Source organism: Gymnoscopelus microlampas (assembly GCF_963454915.1).
Source record: "Gymnoscopelus microlampas genome assembly, chromosome: 19".
In the NCBI taxonomy this organism is placed as follows: Eukaryota; Metazoa; Chordata; class Actinopteri; order Myctophiformes; family Myctophidae; genus Gymnoscopelus; species Gymnoscopelus microlampas.
Genome location: NC_139956.1, coordinates 18,076,016 through 18,102,442, shown reverse-complemented (window position 1 = coordinate 18,102,442; position 26,427 = coordinate 18,076,016). Strand labels below are relative to the sequence as shown.

Genomic DNA, 26,427 nt, shown 5'->3' with positions numbered 1-26,427 from the left:
AAAAAGGAAAAAAAGAATTGTCGATACATAAAAAACACACTTCTCGATTTTTCGATTTATCTTAAACATATATTGACAGAATAATCGCTAAGAAAAGAATCGATAGGCAGCCCTATAGGGGCCATCATCACACATGAATCAAACCAAGAACAAAGTGCTTTCATGTCTCTATGGCCGGTTCTCCCTGGCATTCAGGTGGAATGTTATGAGTATGGCGGCGGCGAGGCCCGAAAACACATCTATAATAAGTTCACAACGTGGCGCAAGCACCATCGTACCACAAAAGCGTAAAGCTTCAGTAAGAGTTGAACTCTGCAACTGGCACAAACTCAGGAAATCATTAATGCGGTTAATACCGAACACAGCGAACTCATGCATATTCCATGACGACACCAGCACAACAAGAAAAATGACCCCTGTTCTATTTTGGCCCCGTGCAGAAGCTACTGTATTAACCCATTGAGACCTGAAGCCGATTCTACATGTCTCCTGAATCTCAACAGAATTCTGAAAAACGTATGTTTCTATATCAGTGGTGCTCAAACTTTTTCATGTCAAGGACTCCCAAAATGTTGTGTATTTGGCCGTGGACCCCCATCAAAATATCTTGTTCCAGGGACCCCCCAGAAGCAAATATTTGAGTTAAAAATGTTCGCTTTAAAAATATATATATTCAAAGATTTGCACACATTTTCACGATTTTTCAAAAATAGCAGATCTACAAGCTCGTAGCGCGGCACTCGGTGCCGCGCTACGAGCTTGTATATCTGCTATTTTTGAATAGCCCAAAGTGTAAAATAATGCTTTTTAGCTCCAATCTAAAAATGACACAGTTCCAGGTCTTAATGGGTTAAACTAGACACAACAATCTCACCAAAGACTATTTTACAGAGGACGTCTGTAGCCTTGAGGTTAGAAGAGCCGGCCGGCATTGGCGTCAGGAGGGTTGCCGGTTCAATTTTAGGGGGGACCAGGCAGCCGAGGGAGAGAGGCGGTAGCATGCACGCACTGACCCGTGCGAGGGCGTAAAGTCAAAAGAATAGAATTGATTAGGGACTCGGCGCTAAATCTGCATGCCCTTGAGCCGAGCGCATACCACCACCAGCTCTTAAGTCATTGAGACCGGGAACGCATCTACAGTATGTGACCACTTTAACCATTATTTTATACTTTAGGCTATTCAAAAATAGCAGATCTACAAGCTCATGAGCTTGTAGATCTGCTATTTCTTTTTAAATCGTGAAGATTTGGGCAAATCTTTGAACATATATATTTTTAAAGCGAAATTTTTTGACTCAAATCTTTGCTTCTGGGGGGTCCCTGGAACAACATATTTTGAGATGGGCGTCCACGGCCAAATAAATATAATTTTGGGTGGTCCTTGACAAAAGTTTGAGAACCACTTACAGCAACATACGTTTTTTTTTTTTTAACTAATAGGATTTAGAAGACATTTGTAGAATCCCCCAGAAGCAAATATTTTAGTTACAAATGTTCACTTTAAAAAACATATATTCAAAGATGTATACAAATTATCACGATTTTTCAAAAATAGTAGATATACAAGCTCATAGCGCGGCACTCGGTGCCACGCTATGAGCTTGTAAATCTGCTATTTTTGAATAGCCGAAGAAATAAAAAAAAATGACACAGATGCGTTCCCGGTCTCAATGGGTTAAGCACATCTGGCCTGGCCCTTGGTACTGTGCTGCTGCCAAGCATAGCTACCAAGAAAATATACAGCCTGGGCCACGACTTGTCGAGCGAACAATAACGGCTGATTTCTGTCATCTTCTGGAAGCAGTCATTAACCACTTAAAACCACATGAACCCTAGCTTCCCTATTCTGGGCATGTCATCATAACAGGCCGAACAGTTGGTGAAAATAGGCAAACCTTCGACAGAAATAGCAGATCTACAAGGTCACAACACGTATTGTGATTGTCATTGTATACCCGGCAAACCGAGCATATAGTGCTCGGTTTGCCCTATACTTCATCGTATGACAAATAGCGAAAATAACCCACGTAACAGCTCACAATGCACTGCACACGACACGTTGTGATCTTGTAGATCTGCTATTTTCAGGAGAACATAATATAATATTAATGATAATTTAAAATGTTATTTTTTTTTTTTAAATGTGATTAATTGAAACAAATATATTTTGCTTTCTAGACTGGAAATAATATTGTTTGAATAGATGAATTGAGGGCTGACCAATACATACAATAGTTTTAATTGTAATATTTTGTAAAGACACCATACTTTTAAATTGAGTGAAATATCCGCACAATTCATATAAATAAATATATGCGAATCTTTTTAATGAATGGAACTTCAGCCACTTTCAAAAGACAAAGTGGCTGCAGTTCTTTGTGCAAAGATGACATAAAGGCGTATGTTCAGCATAATACTGTACATGGTTCTGTACTGTACCTCCACCAGCTCATTGCTCCACACACTGATGTCCAACTTCAAGCTCCGCACTTTGGAAATGCTGGGACCCAGCGAGCGATGCTGCCCTAATGCGCGCACACACACGCACACACACACACAAAACATTTATTTATGTCCACATACAGAAGTACAAGAATGCCTTGTACAAAGGACATAAACACTGCCAGTGCAGTCAGGTAATGGGAAAACAGCCAGTTACAAAGTGCATATAAGGCAGAACATTGTTACATACAATAAAGCATCATCATGGCACACCAACAACCATGGATGCACACACAAACACAGAAATAATAATTATGCGCAAGAATAGTGTACATGCGTACATTTGAATAAGAACATACTTGCCCGCACGCAAACACACAGAAGTAATAATTATGCGCAAGAATAGTGTACAGATACAGACATACATTTGAATATAAACATACTTGCACGCACGCACGCACATGCACACACACACACACACACACACACACACACACACACACACACACACACACACAGAACTATGAATGCACACACAAACACACAAGAAATAATTATGCACAAGAATAGTGTACAGATACAGACGTACATTTGAATACAAACATACTTGCACGCACACACGCACACACACACACACACACACACACACACACACACACACACACACACACACAAGTGAAGGGATGAGTACTAAGCAGCAGTCAGTTTACAATACAGGCAAATAGAGCGTGACTGTGAGCTTATTCTCTCACTCACACACCAGTCATATTGAGCCCCTCCAGCACTGCTAATTGGAAATGAAAGCACCAAACGAGGGCCATTAATTGCTAATGAATCATGAGTAATTCATTGTTGTTGGTTGCTCGGCCTATTTATTTGGGTGAACGCGGAGGAAGGAGGAGGAGGCTTCTGGTGTTGCTCGTGGCCAGAGACGGACCACGCATGCATAAAACATCGGGCGACAAATCACTGCATGCCTGCAAATGGGAATTTACTTTCTTGCGGTAATGATTTGAGACTTTATCGCTTGATGCCATTACTATGCTCAGGTTAAGCACCATCGCGGGCAAAGGGGTCACCGTGCAGACACGCTCTGAAGGAGAGCATTAGCACTGAGGTTTATTTACATACGGTAGCATGCTGTTTAAAGGGGCTACACCATGAATTTTAACTTTTTCTTCTTTTTTGTGTGTTTTTGGTCTCCCCTACCTCTCTTCTATCCTCAAAAATACCCCAGTTTTAACACTCAGAATTTCACAGCAAATCTGGGGTTTTCTGTAAATTGGTCCAAAAACAGGCCAAACTGATTTGGTCCCGCAAGTGATGTCACTAGCGCTAACAATTCCTCCCGTTTTTCAGTTCCAAAAAATTAAAACTTTTTAAAAAAAGATTTTTTTTCCTTTTTTTTCTCCTTATTTTTCTTTTTTTTACTTTTCCCACATAGAACCAGGAGATAACATGCATACAAACTGGCTCAATAGCGTCCCGTGCCAAACAGGACAATGTGGTATTGCAGGTGAAAGTGCTTTATAAGCCAGAGAGAAGTTAGTTGGAATGAGTATATCTGAGGCTTGATTTAGGCTCAAACCTTTTCAAAAACGTTTGAGGGACATAAACAATATGATATTAAATATTATTATTATTTTTTAAATTCATGGTGTAGACCCTTTAACACATTCACCGCCAATCCCGTAGTCCTACGGGCCGTTAAATCCAACCGTTAACCGCCGTACCCGTAGTCCTACGGGGCGGGTGTTTTCCCAAGCGTTTTGTAATGTCGGATCCCGTGTTTGTGTCGAACCAAATGAACGCGGATTTTAAACGGATTTAGCGGGGGCTATGACGGAATCAAAAAAACAAAAAAGGACAAAAAAAGCGTGGCAGTGGTGAGTGCATTTTGAGATTATGCCTTGGCGGGGGATGTGTTAAGTAGGGCTGAGCAACAATTTTGAGCGAATACTTCGACATCGATATTGCGACAATAATACTGTGTTATATGATAATATTTCATATTATAATAATATTATTGTGTGTGTTGGGGGGGTGGGGGTAAATTTCATTATTTACAAAATGAAATGTGTGAATGATTTTTTGATAAATAATCATCAGCATTGCCTACACTGTACAATAACAGAATTGAATTGGCAAAGGCAAATAACACAGCTAATTTGACTGTAATGCAGCCATTAACCACTTTTAGAGACCCCAGGGGTCTCTATTTTGGGCATGTCATTGTCAATCTGGGAACCCGTCTACAAGCCAGATACACAAGCTTTGTGAACGTGTAGATCAGATTAATCGTAATCGAGGCTCTATCGGCCAACTCTACCCCTGAGCCACTGCCCAAGATTCAAAGATTTGCAAAAAAAAAATCACGATTTTTCCAAAATAGCAGATCTACAAGCTCATAGCGCGGCACTCGGTGCCGCGCTATGAGCTTGTATATCTGCTATTTTTTGAATAGCCAAAGTGTAAAATAACACGTTTTAGCTCAAATCTAAAAATGACACAGATGCGTTCCCATCTACTCCATCCATACCGTTTCCGACCCTGCTTTGCTTCCGTGGCTTTTTCAGCGGCTCTCTCGCTGGATAGAGGACGAGTTGGGAGGGAACGGAGAGAGGAGATAAACAAAGAGCCCTGCATTTAACGTTACCGTGGCAACTGTTGCTGGCAGCTGCCTGCCTCCGTGAGCTGCTTTCGGAGATGAAGGAGTTTTTACTGCAGTTATACGTGGGGGGTGGGGGGTGGGGGGGGGGTTCTCACATAGAACATCTTTGCTTAACGTGACAGGTTGTGTTTGATTGTGGTGGCGAAAGGGTAGAGCGAAGCGAGGGAAAGACGGGAGATTAGGAAGCGGGCGGTGGTGTTGTGAAGTAAACAAGTACATTTACTCGAGTACTGTACTTAAGTGCACTTTTCAGGATTTTTTTACTTTACTGGAGTGTTTCAGATTTTTCAATACTTTTACTTCTACTCCACTACATCTCAGAGGCAAATATTGTACTTTTTAATCCACTACGATCATTTCACTTTAGTTTACTAGTTACTTTTTAGATTTGGATTATTATTGATTTACAAGCTTACAATGCGTTGCGATGCGACGCATTGTGAGCTCGTACGTCTGCTATTTTGAAAAGATTTTTATAGATTTGAAAACTTGTGAAATGGGACTTTCTCTATAATGAGTACTTTCTACTTTTGGTGCTTTAACTCATTCAGTGCCAAACTTATTTCTGGCTTTATCACCCCTGTGCCAAGGCCAAAAATACATTGTTAAAAAAAAGTGCTTAGGAGCCGATATACAGCCTTTTTCAGTAAGAAGTTAAAGGGCAAGACCACTTTGGTAGAGGTTTGGGTTGTGTAGTTACCTTGCCATGATGTAACCCCAAAGGTGGACAAGAAATGAAAAATAATTGCTCCATTGATTAGAAATTGATAATTCAAAATATGCTCCTCATTGACTTACATTGTACGGTAAAACAGCTCTTAAAGTCACTCTTTTAGCCCGTAAACGAACACAAACGAAGCTGTTTCAGACAATATAGAACATCACCAAACCCAGTACTGTTTATTTTTTTAATAAAAATGTCAACCTCCTGATGATTTTAAGATCCGGATCCGCTGATCCAGTCCGGGTTTTCTTTCTAATAAAAATAGCAAAATCAACAGTAAGTTAACATTTTTATCAAAAAAACAAACAGTACTGGCTTTGATGATGTTCTATATTGTCTAAATCAACTTTGTTTACGTTCATTTACATGCTAAAAGAGTGACTTTGAGAGCTGTTTTACTGTACAATGTAAGTCAATGGGGAACATATTTTGAATGATCAATTTTTAATCAATGCAGCAATTATTTTTCATTTCTTGTCCACCTTTGGGGTTACATCATGGCAAGGTAACTACACAACCCAGACCTCTACCAAAGTGGTCTTGCCCTTTAAACAAGACCAAGCGGGACATGGCGATGTAGGGAGGAACGTGTGTCTGTGTCAAAGGAGCCTGGGCTGGACAGAGTCCCTTATGTGGAAGTAAACAAAGGCAAACTGTGGGAGCAGAAAAGTGCGACACACACATGCACACCATCACAGGCAGGGCAGAAGCACCAGACTATTAAAATTCCCCCGGAGCTTCGCTCAAAAAAAACCCGTTTCATTCTGCCCTGGCACGCACAGAAGAAAGGCAATCTGGGATAATTTTTTACCATTAGTCCTCTCATTACGCCTTCCCTCTTCCTCTCATTCACCGTTTCTCTTTATTGTCCATGACACCGGAGCACTAATTAAAAGTCTGCGCCGTCATTGATATTCCGAACGGACCGCTGTCTAATTTAAAGAGCGCGCGCGCCGCGCAGACCAACAGCGGCTAGGATCACTCAATCTCACTCCCTCTCTCTCTCTCTCTCTCTCTCTCTCTCCGTCTCCGTCTCTCTCTCCCAGAGTGTCGACAAAATGTAATATTAAACATCCCTGCAAATGAAATCATTTAAGGGCTTTTGAAACGGGGGGGATGTTGAGAAAATCTGAGGCGTGCCAATTACCCGGTGCTTGTCGGGAGGCAAGGTGAAGGAGCAAATTAAAACGTACGGCTCTCTCCGAGAAGAAGCTATCTCAGGCCGCTCGATGGATTCGGGGAGTGAGGGGGGATTGTGGGTAAAAGGCCTAGACCGCCAGGAAGGAAGGACATGTCAACATGTGTTTTAAAGGGCGTACTTCTTTGATGAACGTAACATGCATGCACACTGCAAAATACACAGTGTTCAAACAGAGTATAAAAATGGGTAAGTTTTCTTTTTACACATGGATTAAATTAACTCTCCGGATTCCACTGTGTATGTAGTGTATGCCTCCGGTACACTATAATCCCCTCGCCCCATTCCCCACCTTAATTCCCACTGAGTTAGACCATTGAAGCCGGGAAAGCATTGGTGTGTCGTTATAGATTTTAGCAGCGGTGGAAGAAGTACCAAGATATTTTACTTAAGTAAAAGTAGCAATATATTACAATATAAAAATACTCTGTTACAAGTAAAAGGCCTGTGTTCAAAATGTTACTAGAGTAAAAAAGTCCAAAAGTATTGGCATCAAAATATACTAAAAAGTATACCAAAAGTAAAAGTACTAAAATGTTTGAAAATAGCAGATCTACAAGCTCACAACGTGTCGCGATGCGACGCGTTGTGAGCTTGTAGATCTACTATTTTCAAATAGCCTAGGTATAAAATAGGGCTAAAATGGTTAATGTATGTTTTATAATATAATAATGTATATCTGCAAAGTAACTAGTAACTAAAGTTTGGAGTAAAAGTATAATATTTGCCTCTGAGATGTAGTGGAGTAGAAGTAAAAGTATACTCCAGTAAGGCAAAAGTACCTCAAAATTGTACTTAAGAACAGTACTTGAATAAATGTAGTTACTTTATACCACTGGATTTTAGCGTTGGCTATTCAAAAATAGCTTCAAAAATGGGCCTCAGGTCTAAATGGGCTAGAGCAGTGGTTCTCAAACTTTTTCATGTCAAGAACCCCCTAATTGACACTTATTACCCCGCGGACCCCCATTTGAAAAGATAAGCCAGGGACCCCAATAAGAGAAGGTTTTTACGGCTCTCTAGCAGTGATTCTCAACCATTTTAATTTCAAGGACCCCCAGTTTGACATGCATTAGGGCTACGGACCCCCATTTAATGGCATTTATACCTCTTGGGCTCCCAATTCACATTGTAAAACCAATGTTAATTTAACTCTGAGAGTGTACAAATGGAACCAAATGGACCCGTCAGGGTCCATTTGGTTCCATTTGTACACTCTCAGAGTTACAGACCCATAAGGGTCCATTTGGTTCCTGTCCATCATCTAGCTGGGGACCCCCTGGAACCCCCTCAAGTACCCCTGGGGGGTCCCCGGACCCCACTTTGAGAACCAATGAGTTAGAGAACATCTCAAACACAGACGGAAGTCACACTGTATACAGTAAACTGATGACCACCGTCACCAGAGGACAGTGGACCCCCCCCCCCACACCCCCCCCATCCATCAATATGTTTGTCCCCGCTCTAATCGTGTTTAGCGTATCAAGGAGCAGCTCCGGGCCCCGGTCGGAGGCCTAATCTTTGTTGTCATTTCATCTCAGTCATCCGGCAAGCATGGCCAAAGAGATTAGAATGAGACCACAGGCCAGACGCCAAGCCCCCCATAAGTGGCTTATCACCTGAGATCTTATCCCCCAATTGAGCCTCCAGGTCAGAGAACAACATACTCTGTCTCTCTCTCTCTCACGCACACACACAGACACACACACACACACACACACACACACACACACACACACACACACACACACACACACACACACACACACACACACACACACACACACACACACACACACACACACACACACACACACACACACACACACACACACACACACACACACCTGGCAGTACTCGCACATAGACTCGAGCGCAAACAAACATTCACTTTAAGATTCTTTCAACTTTCAGACCATGACGCCTTTAAAAACTCTCCAAAACACTTCCAACCTGCTGGCACCTCTACTTTTGGCATGTCGTTATAAGCTCGCAGTTCGGGTATTTTTGCTATTCATCGTACAACAAAGTATACAGGCAACTTGAGCCCTAGCATCCCGATTCTGTGGGAAAGGGGGGGGACATTCGCATGAAAATAGCCAATCTACAAGCTCACAAAGAGCATACCAAGTAGAGTGCCAACTCAATTCCTTTTTAGGATATACTCTACACTAAGTATAGAGGCTCTAAGTGGTTACGTGGATAAAGACCCAACTTTCATGTACTACCCCCCGCCCCCAACACCACCCCACTCTTTGTGTAGGTATTGTAAACAGCCTGATTGATCAGCCTGCTCTGGAGGTTGCAGAAGGGCTCATAGGGCGGCACTCGGTGCCGCGCCATGAGATGGTATATATCTGCTATTTTTGAATAGCCAAAGTATAGAATCATTGTTTAAGTGACAGGTGCGTTCCCGGTTTTCAATGGGTTAATAAGCTATCTATCAGTTTGGGTGTTTGCATTGTGCTCTGTTGACGGCTGCTGCTATGCAACAATGTTAATGTATTCTCTCTCTCTCTGGGTCTGTCTGTCTCTCTCTCTCTCAGTTTAACTTCACTATCCATCAACTCAGCTTGGGGAAAGTGAATCTTTTTAATGTCCCATAAATCAAATGACTTAACCCATTGAGACCTGAAGCCGATTCTACATGTCTCCTAAATCTCAATGTTTCTATATCAGTGGTGCTCAATCTTTTTCATGTCAAGGACCCCCAATATTATATGTATTTGGCCGTGGACCCCCATCAAAATATTTTGTTTCAGGGACCCCCCAGAAGCAAAGATTTGAGTTAAAAATGTTCGCTTTAAAAATATACATATTCAAAGATTTGCACACATTTTCACGATTTTTCAAAAATAGCAGATCTACAAGCTCGTAGCGCGGCACTCGGTGCCGCGCTATGAGCTTGTAGATCTGCTATTTTTGAATAGCCCAAAGTGTAAAATAATGCTTTTTAGCTCAAATCTAAAAATGATACAGTTCCAGGTCTTAATGGGTTAAAGGTAGGACAACTTCAGATATTTACATGCCAGTCCATGTCTAGACAACAATATCAGATGTAAAAGAGAGAAAAAAAGGGGGGAATTATATGGAAATAACTTAATGTGCGAACAGTTCTCCATGAATGCTGAAATTGCAGCTGTCTCATCATCAATCATGACATTATGAGTGTTGGAGTTAAGTTGCTAGCGGATACCGTACTGGGCTGGCTGGGGTATAATATTGGCCTGTAAATGTACATTGTAAACGTCTAGCATTCAAAGCGGCTATATTTTGCCAGGCTTTCTACTGGTAACTTGTGAAATTAAATGTACATTGATGATATAAGTGTCCTTGTATTTGTTTATACGGAGCTTGTGTGTGAGTTTACCACCGTGGACTTGTTCCACTCCCGACATCACAAAAATATTATTTACTGGTTTTGTTGCATGTTGGGGCCGGGACGGATATAGAAGGGTTAACCCTAAGAAGTTCAAACACCGGTTTCCAAAATATAACACATTTATTGTTTATGAGAATGCCAAATGATACCCCTGGGTACTATTTTACGCATTATTTGAATACCCAGCATTTAAATGTTTCCCTGCCTTTAGCCCATTCGAACCGGGAAAGCATCTGTGTCATTTTAGATTTTAGCGTTGGCAATTCAAAAATGGCAGATATACAAGCTCACAGCGCGTCACTTCGTGACGCGCTGTGAGCTTGTACTGTACATCTGCTATTTTTGAACCTTTTTTAAAAATCGTGAAAGTGTGAGAACTACTGATTTAGAAGGCATTTGTTAAAACGACCTCAGGTCTTAACACATTGAGTGCCATAAACGGTCCGGACCGTTTTTGAGAATCCATGCGTCATGTGCCATAAATGGTCCGGACCGTTTTTGGCCCATTTTTTTTTTATACGTGGGGCGCTCTAACACAACTTTGGGATCATCCACGGAGTCTCTGAGAAGGAGAGGCCGGATGTGGATCCATGTCAAAAATCCTTCCGGTCGGCCGCTCCAATGTAAACTCCTTGACTAAAAGCTTAATATCTCCATTTCTTTTTAACGTGGTGGAAGTGAGCCGTTTTCGATCGGCGATCACTCTGCAATGGAGGATCGCGTTAGAAATATTATTGTTCCAGGCGTTAGTCGGGACCGTCCGCCGTCTCGCACGCACGCTTTGTTTACATGCACTTCCGCATCGGGGCTTCTATAGCACGAAACATATCAACGTAAGTGGATGGAAGATATGCAGGCACTGAACGTACCCTATTTTAATAAAACTCTGGCACACAATGTGTTAAAGGGATTCTAGGTAACTTTAAGCCTAAATTTAAAATATTTATATATATATATATTTTGCATTTTTTCCCCTCTATTAGCCACTATATAATGATGCTGGGGTGTTTTCCTGCATTGAAACACAGTCCTCTTTCTGAAATCCGTATTTTCCCTACTATTTATGTTTTGACATCCGGGTATCCAGCTCTGTGAGGGACGTACAGTAAATGAAACGTCTGTGCGCGTCCGTGTCCGTGTGAACCGTCCTATCAGTGTCCTCGCTCAATGTTCTGTGATTGACAGCGAAGGTTGGCCAATCAGGTGGCGAGTTCAAGTGAAACCGAATGGAACCGAGTCCAGCCTGAGTGCACCCGAGCAAAAACGAGCGGCAGCCATCTTATCTATGCGCCTTTTTTTTTTTTTTTCGTTTTTAAAACTTTAAAACCCTCTCAAACTGCTGGGGCAGTGTTTGACAACAGGTTTTTTCTTTTTTTGATCAATGGGTTGTTAAAGGGGCAGGAATTGTGGGCGTGTGCACAAGTGGGTCCATATTTACTACACTATGCATGCACACAGGACATTCGCGCAAGTGCACGCGAGTACATATGACTGGACGTGCGTAAACCAGAGGTCTTCAACAGGGGGTCCGGGACCCCTAGGGGGTCCTCAGAGTTACTACAGGGGGTCCGCCAAATCTTTGTGATTTTTACATTAACCCCTTCAACCAAGCATCCCTATTCTGAGGAGAACTTTAGCCGAAAATAGCAGATCTACAAGCGCACAACGCCTCGCGCTGCGAGGCGTTGTGCGCTTGTAGATCTGCTATTTTCGGCAAAGTGGTTTAGTATAGGGGGAAAAAAGAGTGAAAGTACAGAAAGTACAGAGTGAAAGGTCAGGTTTACTAAGTATTGTTTTTAGAGCATGGTTAAATGTCTGGAAATACACATTAACATGAATCCAACATGATAGTGCTGTGAAACAAGTCTACGAAGCTGCCTATGAAATCTATGAAAAATAAAAAATACTTTATACAATATATAATGGGGGGTCCCTGCTTTCTCTCTCTCTCAGCCAAGGGGTCCTTGGCCTGAAAAGGTTGGAAGACCCCTGGCGTAAACAACTGCATGCGTTTGGAACGGGATCAGGTCTGCTTGCGGTACAAAGCATTTTGCGCTTGCCAGAGCCACTGAACTAAAACAACCAAAAGGAGAAACCCACACACCATCCCACAGCGTTCTGCTTTACCTGCACATTTCTTACAGATGACCACCACCAGGTTGACCGACGCCCACTCCGGACGCGGGGCGTGGCAGTCGGCACAGGTCCGGTTGGCCTCGTTGAACCAGATCTTCTCGGCCACTTCGTAGTCGGAGAGCGTCTCCGCGATCGATTCCTGGACCGCTTCAATCCACTCCTCCCTCTCCCGTTCTGACTCGGCCGTGAAGCTGTAAACCATCGATTTTTTTTTTTGCCCCAACATCCACACACACACACACACACACACACACACACACACACACACACACACACACACACACACACATAACCCCCCCACCATTATTGATTTGAATAGAGAGAGCAATTAAACAGTATAGTATCGCCTGGCAGGGTTGCGTGGGTCTGTAGAATCTTGTGTAGTCTTGACACTAACAGCAGTGTGTCTATGTGTTTGTGGTAAATGATTTGTTAATCACAATTTCTTCAGTGCAGTTCAGTTCAGTTTATTTTCAGCAGTTTTAGGACAAAGAATACATATATGTACAGTACAACAGTGCAATTTAGAACAAGAACACTGCAATTTTGTGCCACGGTGGAACAGTCTCAAACAAGACCATGGTAAAGGTGGTCAAGTCCATTTGACATGATAGTGTCCAGGAATGCCGAAAAAGGGCATTTTGGACAATAACTTTAGCATCCCTATTCTGGCCATGTCATAATAGGCGAACGTTCAGTGAAAATAACATTAGGCGAGAACAGCTGATCTTCAAACTCAAGACTCACGATGCGTTGTGAGCTTACAGATCGAATATTTTCAGAGAATTGATTTGGTGTAGAGGGGGTAAAAAAGGACCAAGTTCAACTATTTATGTTATCCTTTTAGCTTTAATGTCTTACTGTACCACGTTCTGTTCACATTTCTGACTAATAAACGTATTCAATCAATCAATCAGTCAACGTAGTATAAAGGGTTGAAGAGGTTAAATTAAATGGAGGGTATAGGATTTTAATTTAGTCCTCATGGATGCTAGTCACAACAAGTCGGAAAACAGGTGACAACAATAAAAAACAACTAAACAGTTTAGAAGCTGAGAATAAAACCAAATAATTCAAAAGGCATGTGTTAAAGCTGATCCATTCACAGATCCAATATACATTCATGCGTTATGTTTGTTTTAGTTTTTTTTTTTTATGCAGGCTGCCAAATGGGAACGCATCAGAGCTGGCGCTGCAATTTGGCTTTGGATTGGGACTTTCATCACATCACATGCATCTACATCAGGGGTTCTACAACGTTTTGCAGGCCAAGGACACCTATAGCTGAGAGAGAGATGAAGCAGGGACCCCCACACTATACATATTGGATTCATGTTAAATGTGTGTTTTCAGACATTTAACGACTCAACCCCTCAATACTTTGTAAACTTCACCTTTGGCTTGGTTCTTGGTCTGATCTTTTTTCCCTCTCCACCTTACATCTTTGACGAAAATAGCCGATCTACAAGCTCACAACGCCTCGCAGCGCGAGGCGTTGTGAGCTTGTAGATCGGCTATTTTCGGCTAACGTTCCCCTCAAAATAGGGATGCTAGGGTTCAAGTGGTTGGCGTAAAAAAAAGAAGTCCCTATCACACAAAGATTTGGCGGCCCCCCCTGCAGTATCTCCGAGGACCGCCTAGGGGTCCCGGACCCCCCTGTTGAAGACCCCCTGATCTACGGTAACTAGCGGTGCTAACAGGGAGGCTGCTTCTCTATCTCATCCACCCACACATTGACCTCCAGGTCAGTCAGAAGGTCCTATGACCCCCCCAGAACCCCCCGGAAGGTTCACGGCACCACCAGGCTCCTCTATAACGATGTGATGGTGAGCAGAGATGCGAAGGCGGAAAGCTGCATTCACCGCACAGGTCTGTATAATAACATACATTACAGTCTGTGCCTAAAGATAGGATACATGAGCGAGTATGTGTGTGCGTGTGTGTGCGTGCGTGTGTGTGTGCGTGCGCATTTGTGCCAGTGGTGGAACAAGTACTCACATGTTTTACTTAAAGGGGAAATCCACCCATTTTCAATATTTAACTATGTCATTAATATAGCATAAAGGAGTTGTGTGGAAATAAGAAAAAAGTTCCCCCCTTTCTGTGTTGCCTTGAACTGGAGGATTGATTGTGGGTTTAACATTGCAAATTACAACATGATGAGTCATCACGTTGTAATTTGCAATGTTAAACCCACAATCAATCCTCCAGTTCAAGGCAACACAGAAAGGGGGGAACTTTTTTCTTATTTCCACACAACTCCTTTATGCTATATTAATGACATAGTTAAATATTGAAAATGGGTGGATTTCCCCTTTAAGTAAAAGTATCAATACTGCCATGTAAAAATGCTCTGATGCAAGTAAATGGCATGTGTTCAAAATGTTACTTGAGTAAAAGTGCAAAAGTATTGGCATCAAAATATACTTAAAGTACCAAGTATTCAATGTTTGTAGATCGGCTATTTTCAAATAGCCTATGTATAAAATAGGGCTAAAGTGGTTGATGTGTGTTTTAAGTTAATAATTTACACCTGCAAAGTGGAGTAGAAGTAGAAGTATTGAAAATTGGAAATACTCCAGTAAAGTAAAAGTACCTCAACATTTTACTTACAACTACATAGTACAGTACTTGAGTAAATGTACTTACTTACTTTACGCCACTGATTTGCACACATCACATCGCATAGACACGTACTGTACACACACATACACAGAGAACAAACACTTACTAACAGGCACTTGTTTTCAATTTAAAAGACTCCAAGATACACACGCACCATGCGCCTGGACACGCACACGCACGCACACACACACACACACATTGCCTTCCTCTCTCCTGGGACTGTGATAGTTCTCCCAAATTGGGTGTCTATCAGGGACGTGAGTGTGTGTGTGTGTGTGTGTGTGTGTGTGTGTGTGTGTGTGTGTGTGTGTGTGTGTGTGTGTGTGTGTGTGTGTGTGTGTGTGTGTGTGTGTGTGTGTGTGTGTGTGAAGTAGCCCAGACAGACTGCAGTCAATCCCCTGTCTCTTAATCCAACCATATCTCTCACTCATTAGTCTCCTAGAGAGAAGACAAGCACGCGCACACACACACACACACACACACACACACACACACACACACACACACACACACACACACACACACACACACACACACACACACACACACACACACACACACACACACACACACACACACACACACACACACACACACACACACACACACAGCATGTCTATTACTATCTAACCAGCACACATAAAGATGCACATCACAGACTCACTGCAGAGCTCTGATTGGGAGGGAGGCTGCATGTGAAAAGTGTGTGTGTGTGTGTGTGTGTGTGTGTGTGTGTGTGTGTGTGTGTGTGTGTGTGTGTGTGTGTGTGTGTTACATTAGGGCAGCATCGCTCACTGGGTCCCAGTGTGTGTTTCTGTATGTGTGCATGCATGTTGAAATTTCTGAGTGAGTGTACTTGTGTGTACTGTACTGTCTACTGAATGAACTGATAACAACCAATCTGTGTCAATGGATGTACTGGAGTTTGAGTGAGAGAGAGAGAGGGAGGGGGAGAGAGAGAGAGAGAGAGAGAGAGAGAGAGAGAGAGAGAGAGAGAGAGAGAGAGAGAGAGAGAGAGAGAGAGAGAGAGAGAGAGAGAGAGAGAGAGAGAGAGAGAGATAGAGAGAGAGAGAGAGAGAGAGAGAGAGAGAGAGAGAGAGAGAGAGAGAGAGAGAGTAAAGACACATTAAGGAGAAGTGGGACCACTGGTCTCCATGGCAACCCCACAGGTCTGGCTCTACCCGGTGTCTCTGTGCGGACAGTTAAGTGTCAAACAGATGGGGGGGGGGGGGGGGGGGGGGGGGGGGGGACCCAACTGGCCAATCCTGAGTAGCCCCCCCTGCCCAGATCAATAGGTTGATTGGGTTCAGACATTCCGTGCCAATCGTTCTGTGCCAGCGTCTGTCTGTCTGTCTGTCTGTCTGTCTGTCTGTCTGTCTGTCTGTCTGTCTGTCTGTCTGTCTGTCTGTCTGTCTGTCTGTCTGTCTGTCTGTCTGTCTGTCTGGCTGGCTGTCTGGCTGTCTGTCTGTCTGTCTGGCTGTCTGCCTGCTCACATCATCTGCTGCATTGGTTCTCAAAGTGGGGTCCGGGGACCCCCAGGGGTACTTGAGGGGGTTCCAGGGGGTCCCCAGCTAAATGAGGGACAGGGACCAAATGGACCTTTATGGGTCTGTAACTCTGAGAGTGTAAAAATGGAACCAAATGGACCCATTTGGTTCCATTTGTACACTCTCAGAGTTAAATTAACATTGATTTTACTAAATGAATTGGGGTCCCAGAGACATACATGCCATTAAATGGGGGTCCGTAGCCCTAATGCATGTCAAACTGGGGGTCCTTGAAATTAAAATGGTCGAAATCACTGCTAGAGAGCCGTAGAAATCTTCTATTATGGGGGGTCCCTGGCTTATCTTTTCAAATGGGGGTCCGCGGTCTAATAAGTGTTTATTTGGGGGTCCTTGGCACAAAAAAGTTTGAGAACCACTGATCTGCTGAACCTAGGCTATGTTCACACTGACTACTATGTCATTTTTGTTGTATGACCTGTTGTGAAGTGCACAGAGACCCTTTGGGGTGATGTTGCACTATACTAAATAAAAATAAACTGAAATGGCAGGCCGCTAATCACATTGTGATTGGAATGAGATTGTGTTGCTGTCGGGTGTTTTTTTTCCACTTTTTTATTTCCTTAAAATAGCTACAACCTCACAACGCGATACTGTAGATCTGCCAATTTCACACTCTTGTGTGATGAAGTAAGGCATTCATTTACGGGACAAAAAAAGACAAATGGAGTCGCGTCACCTTGTCACATTGTGGCGTGTTGTGAGCGAACTAGTGATAATAGCTACAAGCTCGCAACGTGTCGCTTCGTGCCGCGTTGTGAGCTTAGATCTGCTATTTTCACTACTTCTTTAACATTAGGATCTTTTTATTTTATTTATGAAATACTTTTGGAAAATGTTGGAATTGTTTTCAATTGATGAAGAGTTGTGATTTTTTGTTTAAACTTGAAATAATATATTTTTTTAATGTGGGAAACGAAAAAAAAGGGGACATTTACTCACAACCCATACAAAATCGGTCCACGCCCAAAACATGGGTCCCGACCCACTGTTTGGGAACCAGTGCCTTAGAGCCCCCTCAAACCCACAGAGCAGTGGTTCTCAACCAGTGGTCCGGGGACCACCAGTGGTCCTTGGGGAGGTACCAGGGGGGTCCCCAGTGAATTAAGTTCACATAGAGTCACAATCGTTTTAACCACTTAGCTTCGGCACAGAGTTCCGCGCTATGAGCTTGTAGATCTGCTATTTTTCTTTTTATCTTGAAAATGTGTGCATATCTTTGAATATACTGTATATACATTTTTAGAGTGACGTTTTTTTGACTCAAATCTTTGCTTATGGGGGTCCCTGGCACAAAATATTTTCAGATGGGGGTCCTTGGCATGAAAAAGGTTGAAAACCACTGCCACAGAGGACAGGGACGTGCACAGATAGACTCTAGGTGGTGCTAGAGCACCTGCCCTTTACCCTCTTGACCAGAAGTGCCCTTTTTTGTTGTTTACAGCAGGGGTCTTCAACAGGGGGTCCGGGACCCCTTGGGGTCCTCAGAGTTACTACAGGGGGTCCGCCAAATCTTTATGTGATATGATTTTTCTTTTTACCATAACCACTCGAAACCTAGCATCCCTTTTCTGAGGAGAACTTTAGCCAAAAATAGCAGATCTACAAGCCCACAACGCCTCGCGCTGCGAGGCGTTGTGGGCTTGTAGATCTGCTATTTTTGGCTAAGAGGTATAGGTGTAGAGGGAAAAAAGAGCAGACCAAGTAAACAAAAAAAAAGTATAATTTACTTGAGCACCTGCCCCTCAAAATGTCTGTGCACGCCACTGACAGAGGACCAGTGGTAGGTGGGAGTCTGGGAGACAGCCCTGAACTACACAGACACGACACTCTCAAGGCCCAGCTGAGGCCAAAAAAAAAACCAACGTCCTCGCTCGTGACAATGGAGAGCGAGGAGCGAGACGACCTTCAGAGTCAAACGGCAGAAGAGAAGAAGAGGTCCGATGAGAAATGTAACGAGCCTTGCAGGCTAGTGTTGCCATGTTCCTCTTGTTACTTATAAGCCACTTTGGCCTTGTTTTTCTCTTGCAAATATTGGTGATTGTGTTTTTTTGGGGGGGGATTGTTTCTGAAGTGTAGTTTCTTATTTGCAGTTGCTTAAAAAAAATGTTTAAATTGTGGTTGAAACCAGTGGCTGTCAACCACTTTCATGTCAGGACCCCCAAATTAGTATTTGTCCATGGACCTCCATCTGAACATATTTTGTTCCAGGGACCCCCATACCAGATTTGTGCTGTCATGTTTAAAAAATATTCCATTTTTTTTCCCAAGATGTTTTTGAAGATAGCAGAACTACAAGCTCACAACGTGTCGCATCGCGACGCGTTGTAAGCTTGTAGATCTGCAATTTTCAAATAGTCGATGTAAATAGTGTTTAAAGTGTGACCCAGTCACTTCTTTTTTGGGCTTGTTTTCATAGACCTGCTTGCTTGTTTTTCTCGCGAAATCTGGCAACGCTGTTGCAGAGCCACAGAAGAAGAAATGCTACTTATTTTTACGTAAAGGGACGACGGTGCGGTGCGGTGGGGTGGTGCATGCCGGATGTTCTCGGTCGCTACGCCTGAGTGTGCCCTCGCACACGACAACCTGATTAGAGCCTTCGCTCTGATTACAGCGTTGTGTTTGGTTAACCCATTAAGACCTGAGGCGATTCTTAAAAAAAAAAAAAACAGTTTTAGAAAAAAAAATAATAATAATGTTTTCAAGATTTTTCAAAAATAGCAGATCTACAAGCTCATAGCGCGGCACTCGGTGCCGCGCTATGAGCTTGTAGATCTGCTATTTTTGAATAGCCAAAGACATCTAAAGTGACACAGATGCGTTCCAGGTATCAATGGGTTAACACATTAAGACCTGAGGCCCATTCTACAAACTTCTGCAAAGTCCTAACAGTTTTCTGAAAAAAACTTATGTTGCTATATCAGTGGATCTCAAACTTTTTCCATGTCAAGGACCCCCACAATTATATGTATTTTTGGTGCAAAATATTTTGTTCCAGGGACCCCCAGAAGCAAAGATTTGAGTAGGAAAAAAATCGCTTTAAAAAGTATATATATTTAAATATTTGCCAAAAATGTTCATTTATTTAAAAAAATAGCAGATCTACAAGCTCACAGCGCGTCACTTCGTGCGGCACTATGAGCTTGATAATTGATCATTCTGGGGGTCCCTGGAACAAAACATATTGAGATGGGGGTGCGCGGTGAAATACATATTATTTCGGGGGTCCTTGACATGGAAAAAGTTTGAGCTGCTATTTTTCAATAGCCAAAGTATAAAACAATAGTTTAAGTGATTTCATCTAAAATGACGATGATGAGATGCTATCCCGGTTTTAAAGGGTTAACCTGTTTACCGTACATGCGGGGCGCGAGAGAGAGAGGTCTTTCATTAACGTTTCTACAGTATATCCACGCAGACTGAGGCTTGTTTTGTCATTTGTCAAACCCTTCTCTTCCCTCTGTAGTTTACAAGCGCAACTCGCAGCTCCTGTCAGAAAAAACCCACCCACGCTAATTGACGTCTCTCTGTTGGTGAAGCAGCAGCTGCCGGTTGGTTGTGGTGAATATAGCGTATTTACTATTTATGGTTAGTTACTCGGCATCCGAAAGTGACAGAGACACCCGGCTCTCACGCACAAACACAAATTGAAGCAATGTGTTACTTTTTTAAACATACTGTAAGCCCCAGCTGTAATCAGCTGTCAGCCCCGCTCTCATTGAATAAGCGTTTCTAATCAGCCGTGCATTTCTATACGGAACAATCACCACACCATTCTCACAGCGAGGTGGTCCTTTTAAAATGTGGCTCCCTCCTCCTACACTTGATCTCGGCGACACCAATGCTGCCTCAGTTTACAGTTTAGGCATTTAGCAGACGCTCTTGATCCAGAGCAACTTACAGTAAGCAAGGACACAAGATAATTAGGGCTGTGAATCGTTTGCTATCTCACGATTCGATTCCGATTCTTGGGGTCACGATTCCGATTTTTATCGATTTTTTCAAAATAAACGATTCTCGATTCAAAATCGATTCTTGATTCAAAACATAGGATACATTTATGTAACTTTTATAATTGTAAAGGTTTTATCAACTGATAATAATGTAAACACACAAAGGTAAATCCAAGATCCTCCCCCCCCCCAAAAAAATGTTTTTTTAAAAAATGAGAATCGATTCTGAATCGCGCAACATGAGAATCGCGATTCGTATTTGAATCGATTTTTTTCGACACCCCTAAAGATAATACATCATAATACATCAAACGCATAGAAATAGTAATCTAATAATAAAGTAATACATAAGTAAACCAATAAACCAAGAACATATCATCAGCCTACAGTACATTGAAACACACTATAGGATGCCAGGTCAACAATGACCTGGCATCTGTCTACATAACATGCTATCTAAGTTACATTTTAGCCTTTGCATAATCCTGCAAGGTCGTCAAGACTAGGGCTAAATGCTACGGGCTGCGCACGCACACGCGCACACACACACGCACGCACGCACGCACGCACGCACGCACGCACGCACGCACGCACGCACGCACGCACACACACACACACACACACACACACACACACACACACACACACACACACACACACACACACACACACACACACACACACACACACACACACACACACACACACACACACACACACACACACACACACACACACACACCTCTGCTGGCAAATCTTCGCTCTTGTATACCCATGTGGCGTTTCTGTATCGTGCTCCCTGATTTGGCTCAATTTAGCATGTTGCTTGGCTAAATCAAGGAGCATCTTAAGAGCAGAGCCTATCAGCGCCAAGTATACTCCATTTGTTGCCAAGTGTTCCTGACCGAAGTGTACTTTACTTCACTTCTCTTCAAACAGGTGATGTGGATTCTCTCAATGAGCCCTGCCCCTTACTGCATGCACTAAAGTACATTAATGCTCAACACCATTCTTGTACTTTAACCATACACACACACACACACACACACACACACACACACGGTCCCATTTATTCCACTAATGACATTGTTCTCCTCTTGTGCCACAGTGGACCAGGACTGACTGTCTGTCCATTTAGCGGGCAGTGGCCACAAAGTGAGTCTCTCTAGCTTAGCGTCATTAGGTGAGCCTCTGTCTAATCCCCGCCGTGAGCAGGTAAAGTCTACGTTCCCAGGGCAGCCGTATCGATTTCATCCAAGGTGAGCGAGAGCAGCAAACGGAAAGAGAAAAAAAAACGGGGGAAAAAAACGTTGGCCAAAATTATATGTATATGGCCATGGACCCCTATATCAAAATATTTCGTTCCAGGGACCCCCAGAAGCAAAGATGTGAAAAAAAGTGTTATTTTTAAAAGAATATATGGTAGCACTTGCTATGCATCCTATGTGTATAACACATCATAAACATACTTATAAGGCATTATAATCGGCTCATAACCCTGTATAATCAGATTTATAAGAGCTCATAAATACTCATAATGCTTTATAACCATAACACATTATAAGGCCTTTTATAATGACTTATAAGTATCAAGTGTTATAATACTTCATAATTGCTGCCGAATAGATATTCAATGACTTTCACATCTTCATTCTATTTTTCAATAATAGTAGATCTACAAGCTCATAGCGCGGCACTTGAATAGCCAAAGTGTGAAATAATGCTTTTTTAACTAAAATCAAAAAATGACAGAGATGCGTTCCGGGTCTTAATGTGTTAACAAACGGGTCAATGTTTTGGGACCATTAAAGAGCTGAGACAAAGAGATCGATGGGATAATACAATACACAGGTGGAGGAGCACGGTAAACAAAAAAATGGATAAACAAAAAAAATCTTTATGCGAGGCCGAAGGAAGGAGTACAGTAAAAAAAGGGGAGGGGAGGGAGGAAAGAAAGTGCAAGAGAGAGAGATAGAAGAGGGAGAAAGAGAAAATAATGAGTTGACCAGACGTAACAAACAAGACATGGGTTTGTCTAGGCATCTGTAACGGTTGTTTTTTAACCCATTAAAACCGGCGGGAGCGCATCTGTGTAACCACTTAAACCATTATTTTATACTTTGGATATTGCCGCGCTATGAGCTTGTTGTACAAGATAGCTTTATTTGTCATTTGTTTTTCATCCGCAAGCAGTGCTAGAAATATAAACAAAATTAGTTTTTTTTCCCAGATAGCAGAATTCATAAAAGAATAAAAACAAACAGTGCAGAAACGTACCCTATCGACTGAATAAAAAGTCCTAAAAAACAAGAATTCACACTATAAAAATAAGCATACCCAGATAAAACAATGTATTACAACTAGAACTGAATGAATTTCATCCATCGTTCATCTTGTAGATCTGCTATTCATGAAAAATCTTGAAAATGTGTGCAAATCTTGGAACATATATTTTTAAAGCAAACATGTTTAACTCAAATCTTTGTTTCTGGGTGGGGGGGGTCCCTGGAACAACATATTTTGAGATGCGGTCGGCGGCCAAATACATATCATTTTGGGGGTCCTTGACATGAGAAAGTTTGAGCACCACTGATATAGAAACATACGTTTTTTTTCAGAAAACTGTTAGGATTTAGAAGACATTCTGTAGAATCGGAACCTCAGGCCTTAATAGGTTAAATGGGCTATTAAAGCACAAACAAGCAGAGTGCTCATTGATTGTGGACCCTGAGGGAGTTGGGGGCGGTGGTGGGTGGAGGTGGTGGTGGGTGGGGGGGTGGGGGGTGTGAGAGGTTTGTTCTATGCTCTCAAGGGGAATCGTTAAAAGAAAAATTCTTGATCAATAATTAGCAATTCCATTACAGCCGTCCCTTCACACACGGCACACTGGAAAACTGCATGTACTGTAATTAGTTAGTGTTTGTGCATACTGTATGTATGAATGAATATGAATGAGTGAATGAATCATTTTTGTTTTTCGTGTCTGGCTGCCTTTCACAGCCCATCCCTTATGGGATTATTCAGATACAATTTAAAGGAACAGTTTTCCAGTGCCAACATGCTGACACCAACATAATAAATAAAATAAATAAATACCACACACTGTATACATGAAGTAGTAGTCTAATTTTCAAACTAGAGAGTGGAGGGCGAGAGAGAGAGAGAGAGAGAGAGAGAAAGAGAAAGAGAGAAAAGAATAGAACAGAAGGAGAAAATGTGTGTGTGTGTGTGTGTGTGTGTGTGTGTGTGTGTGTGTGTGTGTGTGTGTGTGTGTGTGTGTGTGTGTGTGTGTGTGTGTGTGTGTGTGTGTGTGTGTGTGTACGCACACACGTACAGTATGTGTACAGCAGAGTCACTACCTCAGAGTTTTTGTCCCGATAATTTAGTTCTATCTGAGAGGAGAATGAGTTTTACACTGGACTTTATCTTTACATTTCCTCCCAAAAATCTATCATTACCTTACACTCTTATGCTATATGTATGTGCTATTCAGTTCAATTGTGAATGTAGCTGGACACTAGATGTAAGTAAACAACAGATGGTGCGTGGCAGGACACCATATTTCGGTGTCATTCGAGACCTTGGCTTTCTGAGAGCCAAAAGGCTTTAGGAAGACTTTTGCTTCCAATTCACATAATATACGCTACTTACAATGTCCCTGGTTTGATTCTGGAAGTAGACCAGTGTAGTCTGTCTTTCCCCCTCTCTGCCCTCACTCAAATTGCTTGTCTTTCTAGGCTGCCATGTCTAAATACAAAGAAATCGCCTGAACCAAAGTAAGTTGATGTCAGCTGTCAAATGTCAGTGTGCACTAGGACATTGGTTCTCAAAGTGGGGTCCGGGGACCCACAGGGGTCCTTGAGGGGGTTCCAGGGGGTCCCCAGCTAAATTATGGATAGTTAGGAACTAAATGGACCCATATGGGTCTGTAACTCTGAGAGTGTACAAATGGAACCAAATGGACCCTAACGGGTCCATTTGGTTCCATTTGTACACTGTCAGAGTTAAATTAACATATATAGTTTGGGGTTCTAGAGATAGAAATGCCATTAAATGGGGGTCCGTAGCCCTAATGCATGTCAAACTGGGGGTCCTTGAAATTAAAATGGTTGAGTCACTGCTAGAGCCGTAAAAATCTTCTCTTATGGGGGTCCCTGGCATATCTTTTCAAATGGGGGTCCGCGGGCTAATAAGTGTCAATTTGGGGGTCCTTGGCACGAAAAGGTTTGAGAACCACTGCACTAGGAGGCGTGCACAAAGCACAAATGGAAAGAGTGTTCTTTCTTCTTTTTAGCATTTCAACATGTTCAGCTCATCCCGTGGACTGATACAACTGCAAAAAACGACTTCTATTTTCCCAAAAAGTTGATAGAATGCGTACAATTTAGAAAATGTAGAATATGTAAAAGAAGAATGATGAGAGTGTTATCTAGTTATACATCTGTCGCCTTGATATTTCCACCTGTTCTTCCAGAGAGACCAGCGTAAACTTCGGTTTAATCCTTTTTCGTCTTAAAAGGCCTCGATTAGGCAAAAAGAAAGAAAGGCCAATCTGATATAACTAAATACAATCCATTCTCTAACCAGTGCCATGATGCCTTATCGCACCATGAGACTCCTTGCAAGCAGAGATCAGACAGAAATATTATTTGCCCTTGACGATCAATAAATGCGACGGTTTTGGATGTTTCACGAGACGTGATTGTTGAGATTAAAACTGAGCATGGTTAGGAGGCTAAGCGTGTTTCTGAATGACACATTTGGATCCAAAAGGCGAAGATAATGAGTCTCGGAAGAATCAAAACTACAGTACATCATCATGAGATCCTACTCATACTCTGTCTAATAACTTAATGTAATAACTTTAAAATGTGTGAATAGTGGGAACATTTTTAGCTTGTAGATCTGCTATTTCCACTATTGTTTGAAAATATACGAAACATTTTCAACATGGAAATGATTATGACGATCATGCAAAACATAATTGCGATTATTTATCTCAAATAAGTGTGATTAGGCGATTATGTAATCATTGTGACAGGCCTACATTGATCACACTAAAGCAGGGGTGGGCAACATTTTCGGGCACATAATCACTGAATCATTTTCCAAGGCTGGCATGATCACCCAGTGGCCCTAGTAGGAACTATCTGAGGTCAAAGGTTTATGCACATCAAACTATAATAGCCCAATCTGATCACCTGATTGGTCACCTGTTTCTCAACCTTTTCAGGCCGTGACCCCCCAAATGAATCATATTTGAACTGGGGGACCCCGCACCCTGATAAGCACTTGGAATGTAGGAGTTGAGGCATTCAATTCAGTTTGATTTAGTTTGAATATTGATAAATATTGCGAAAATAGCAGATCTACAAGCTCACAACGCCAAGCTCACAATGTTGCAAGGCGCATTTTCACAATTTCTACCTCCAGTTAGTTTGTTGATTACCTTTGATGCCGTAGGAGTCTTTTTCTTTGCTTTTTTTTTGGGGGGGGGGGGGTTAAAAAGGTCTTAAAAGTCCATAAATTGTCACTTCAATGTCATCTGGGAACCCCTCCAAAATCATGTGGGGACCCCCCTGGGGGTCCTGGCCCACAGGTTGAGAACCCCTGCGTTAGACAAAATATAACACATTGCACACCTCTGAGTGCTCAAGCTGTGACTCTGTTGTAATTGTCCGTCTCTGTCTCTAATTGTCTCTCTCTGGTCGCTTTAATGATTGCTTTGCCG

The 26,427-nt window shown here is 42.4% G+C and overlaps 1 protein-coding gene across 1 annotated transcript in view; it reads right to left on the bottom strand.

The window, feature by feature from the left end:
- The window catches only part of arap2 (ArfGAP with RhoGAP domain, ankyrin repeat and PH domain 2), a 226,047-nt gene that overhangs the window by 115,170 nt on the left and 84,450 nt on the right, over positions 1-26,427 (bottom strand). Inside the window, exons 11-12 of the mRNA XM_084043154.1 lie at positions 12,545-12,744; positions 2,440-2,525 (exon numbers count right to left, since the gene is read on the bottom strand). Coding sequence (XP_083899280.1) covers positions 2,440-2,525; positions 12,545-12,744 — 286 coding nt within the window. The remainder of the gene's footprint in view (positions 1-2,439; positions 2,526-12,544; positions 12,745-26,427) is intronic.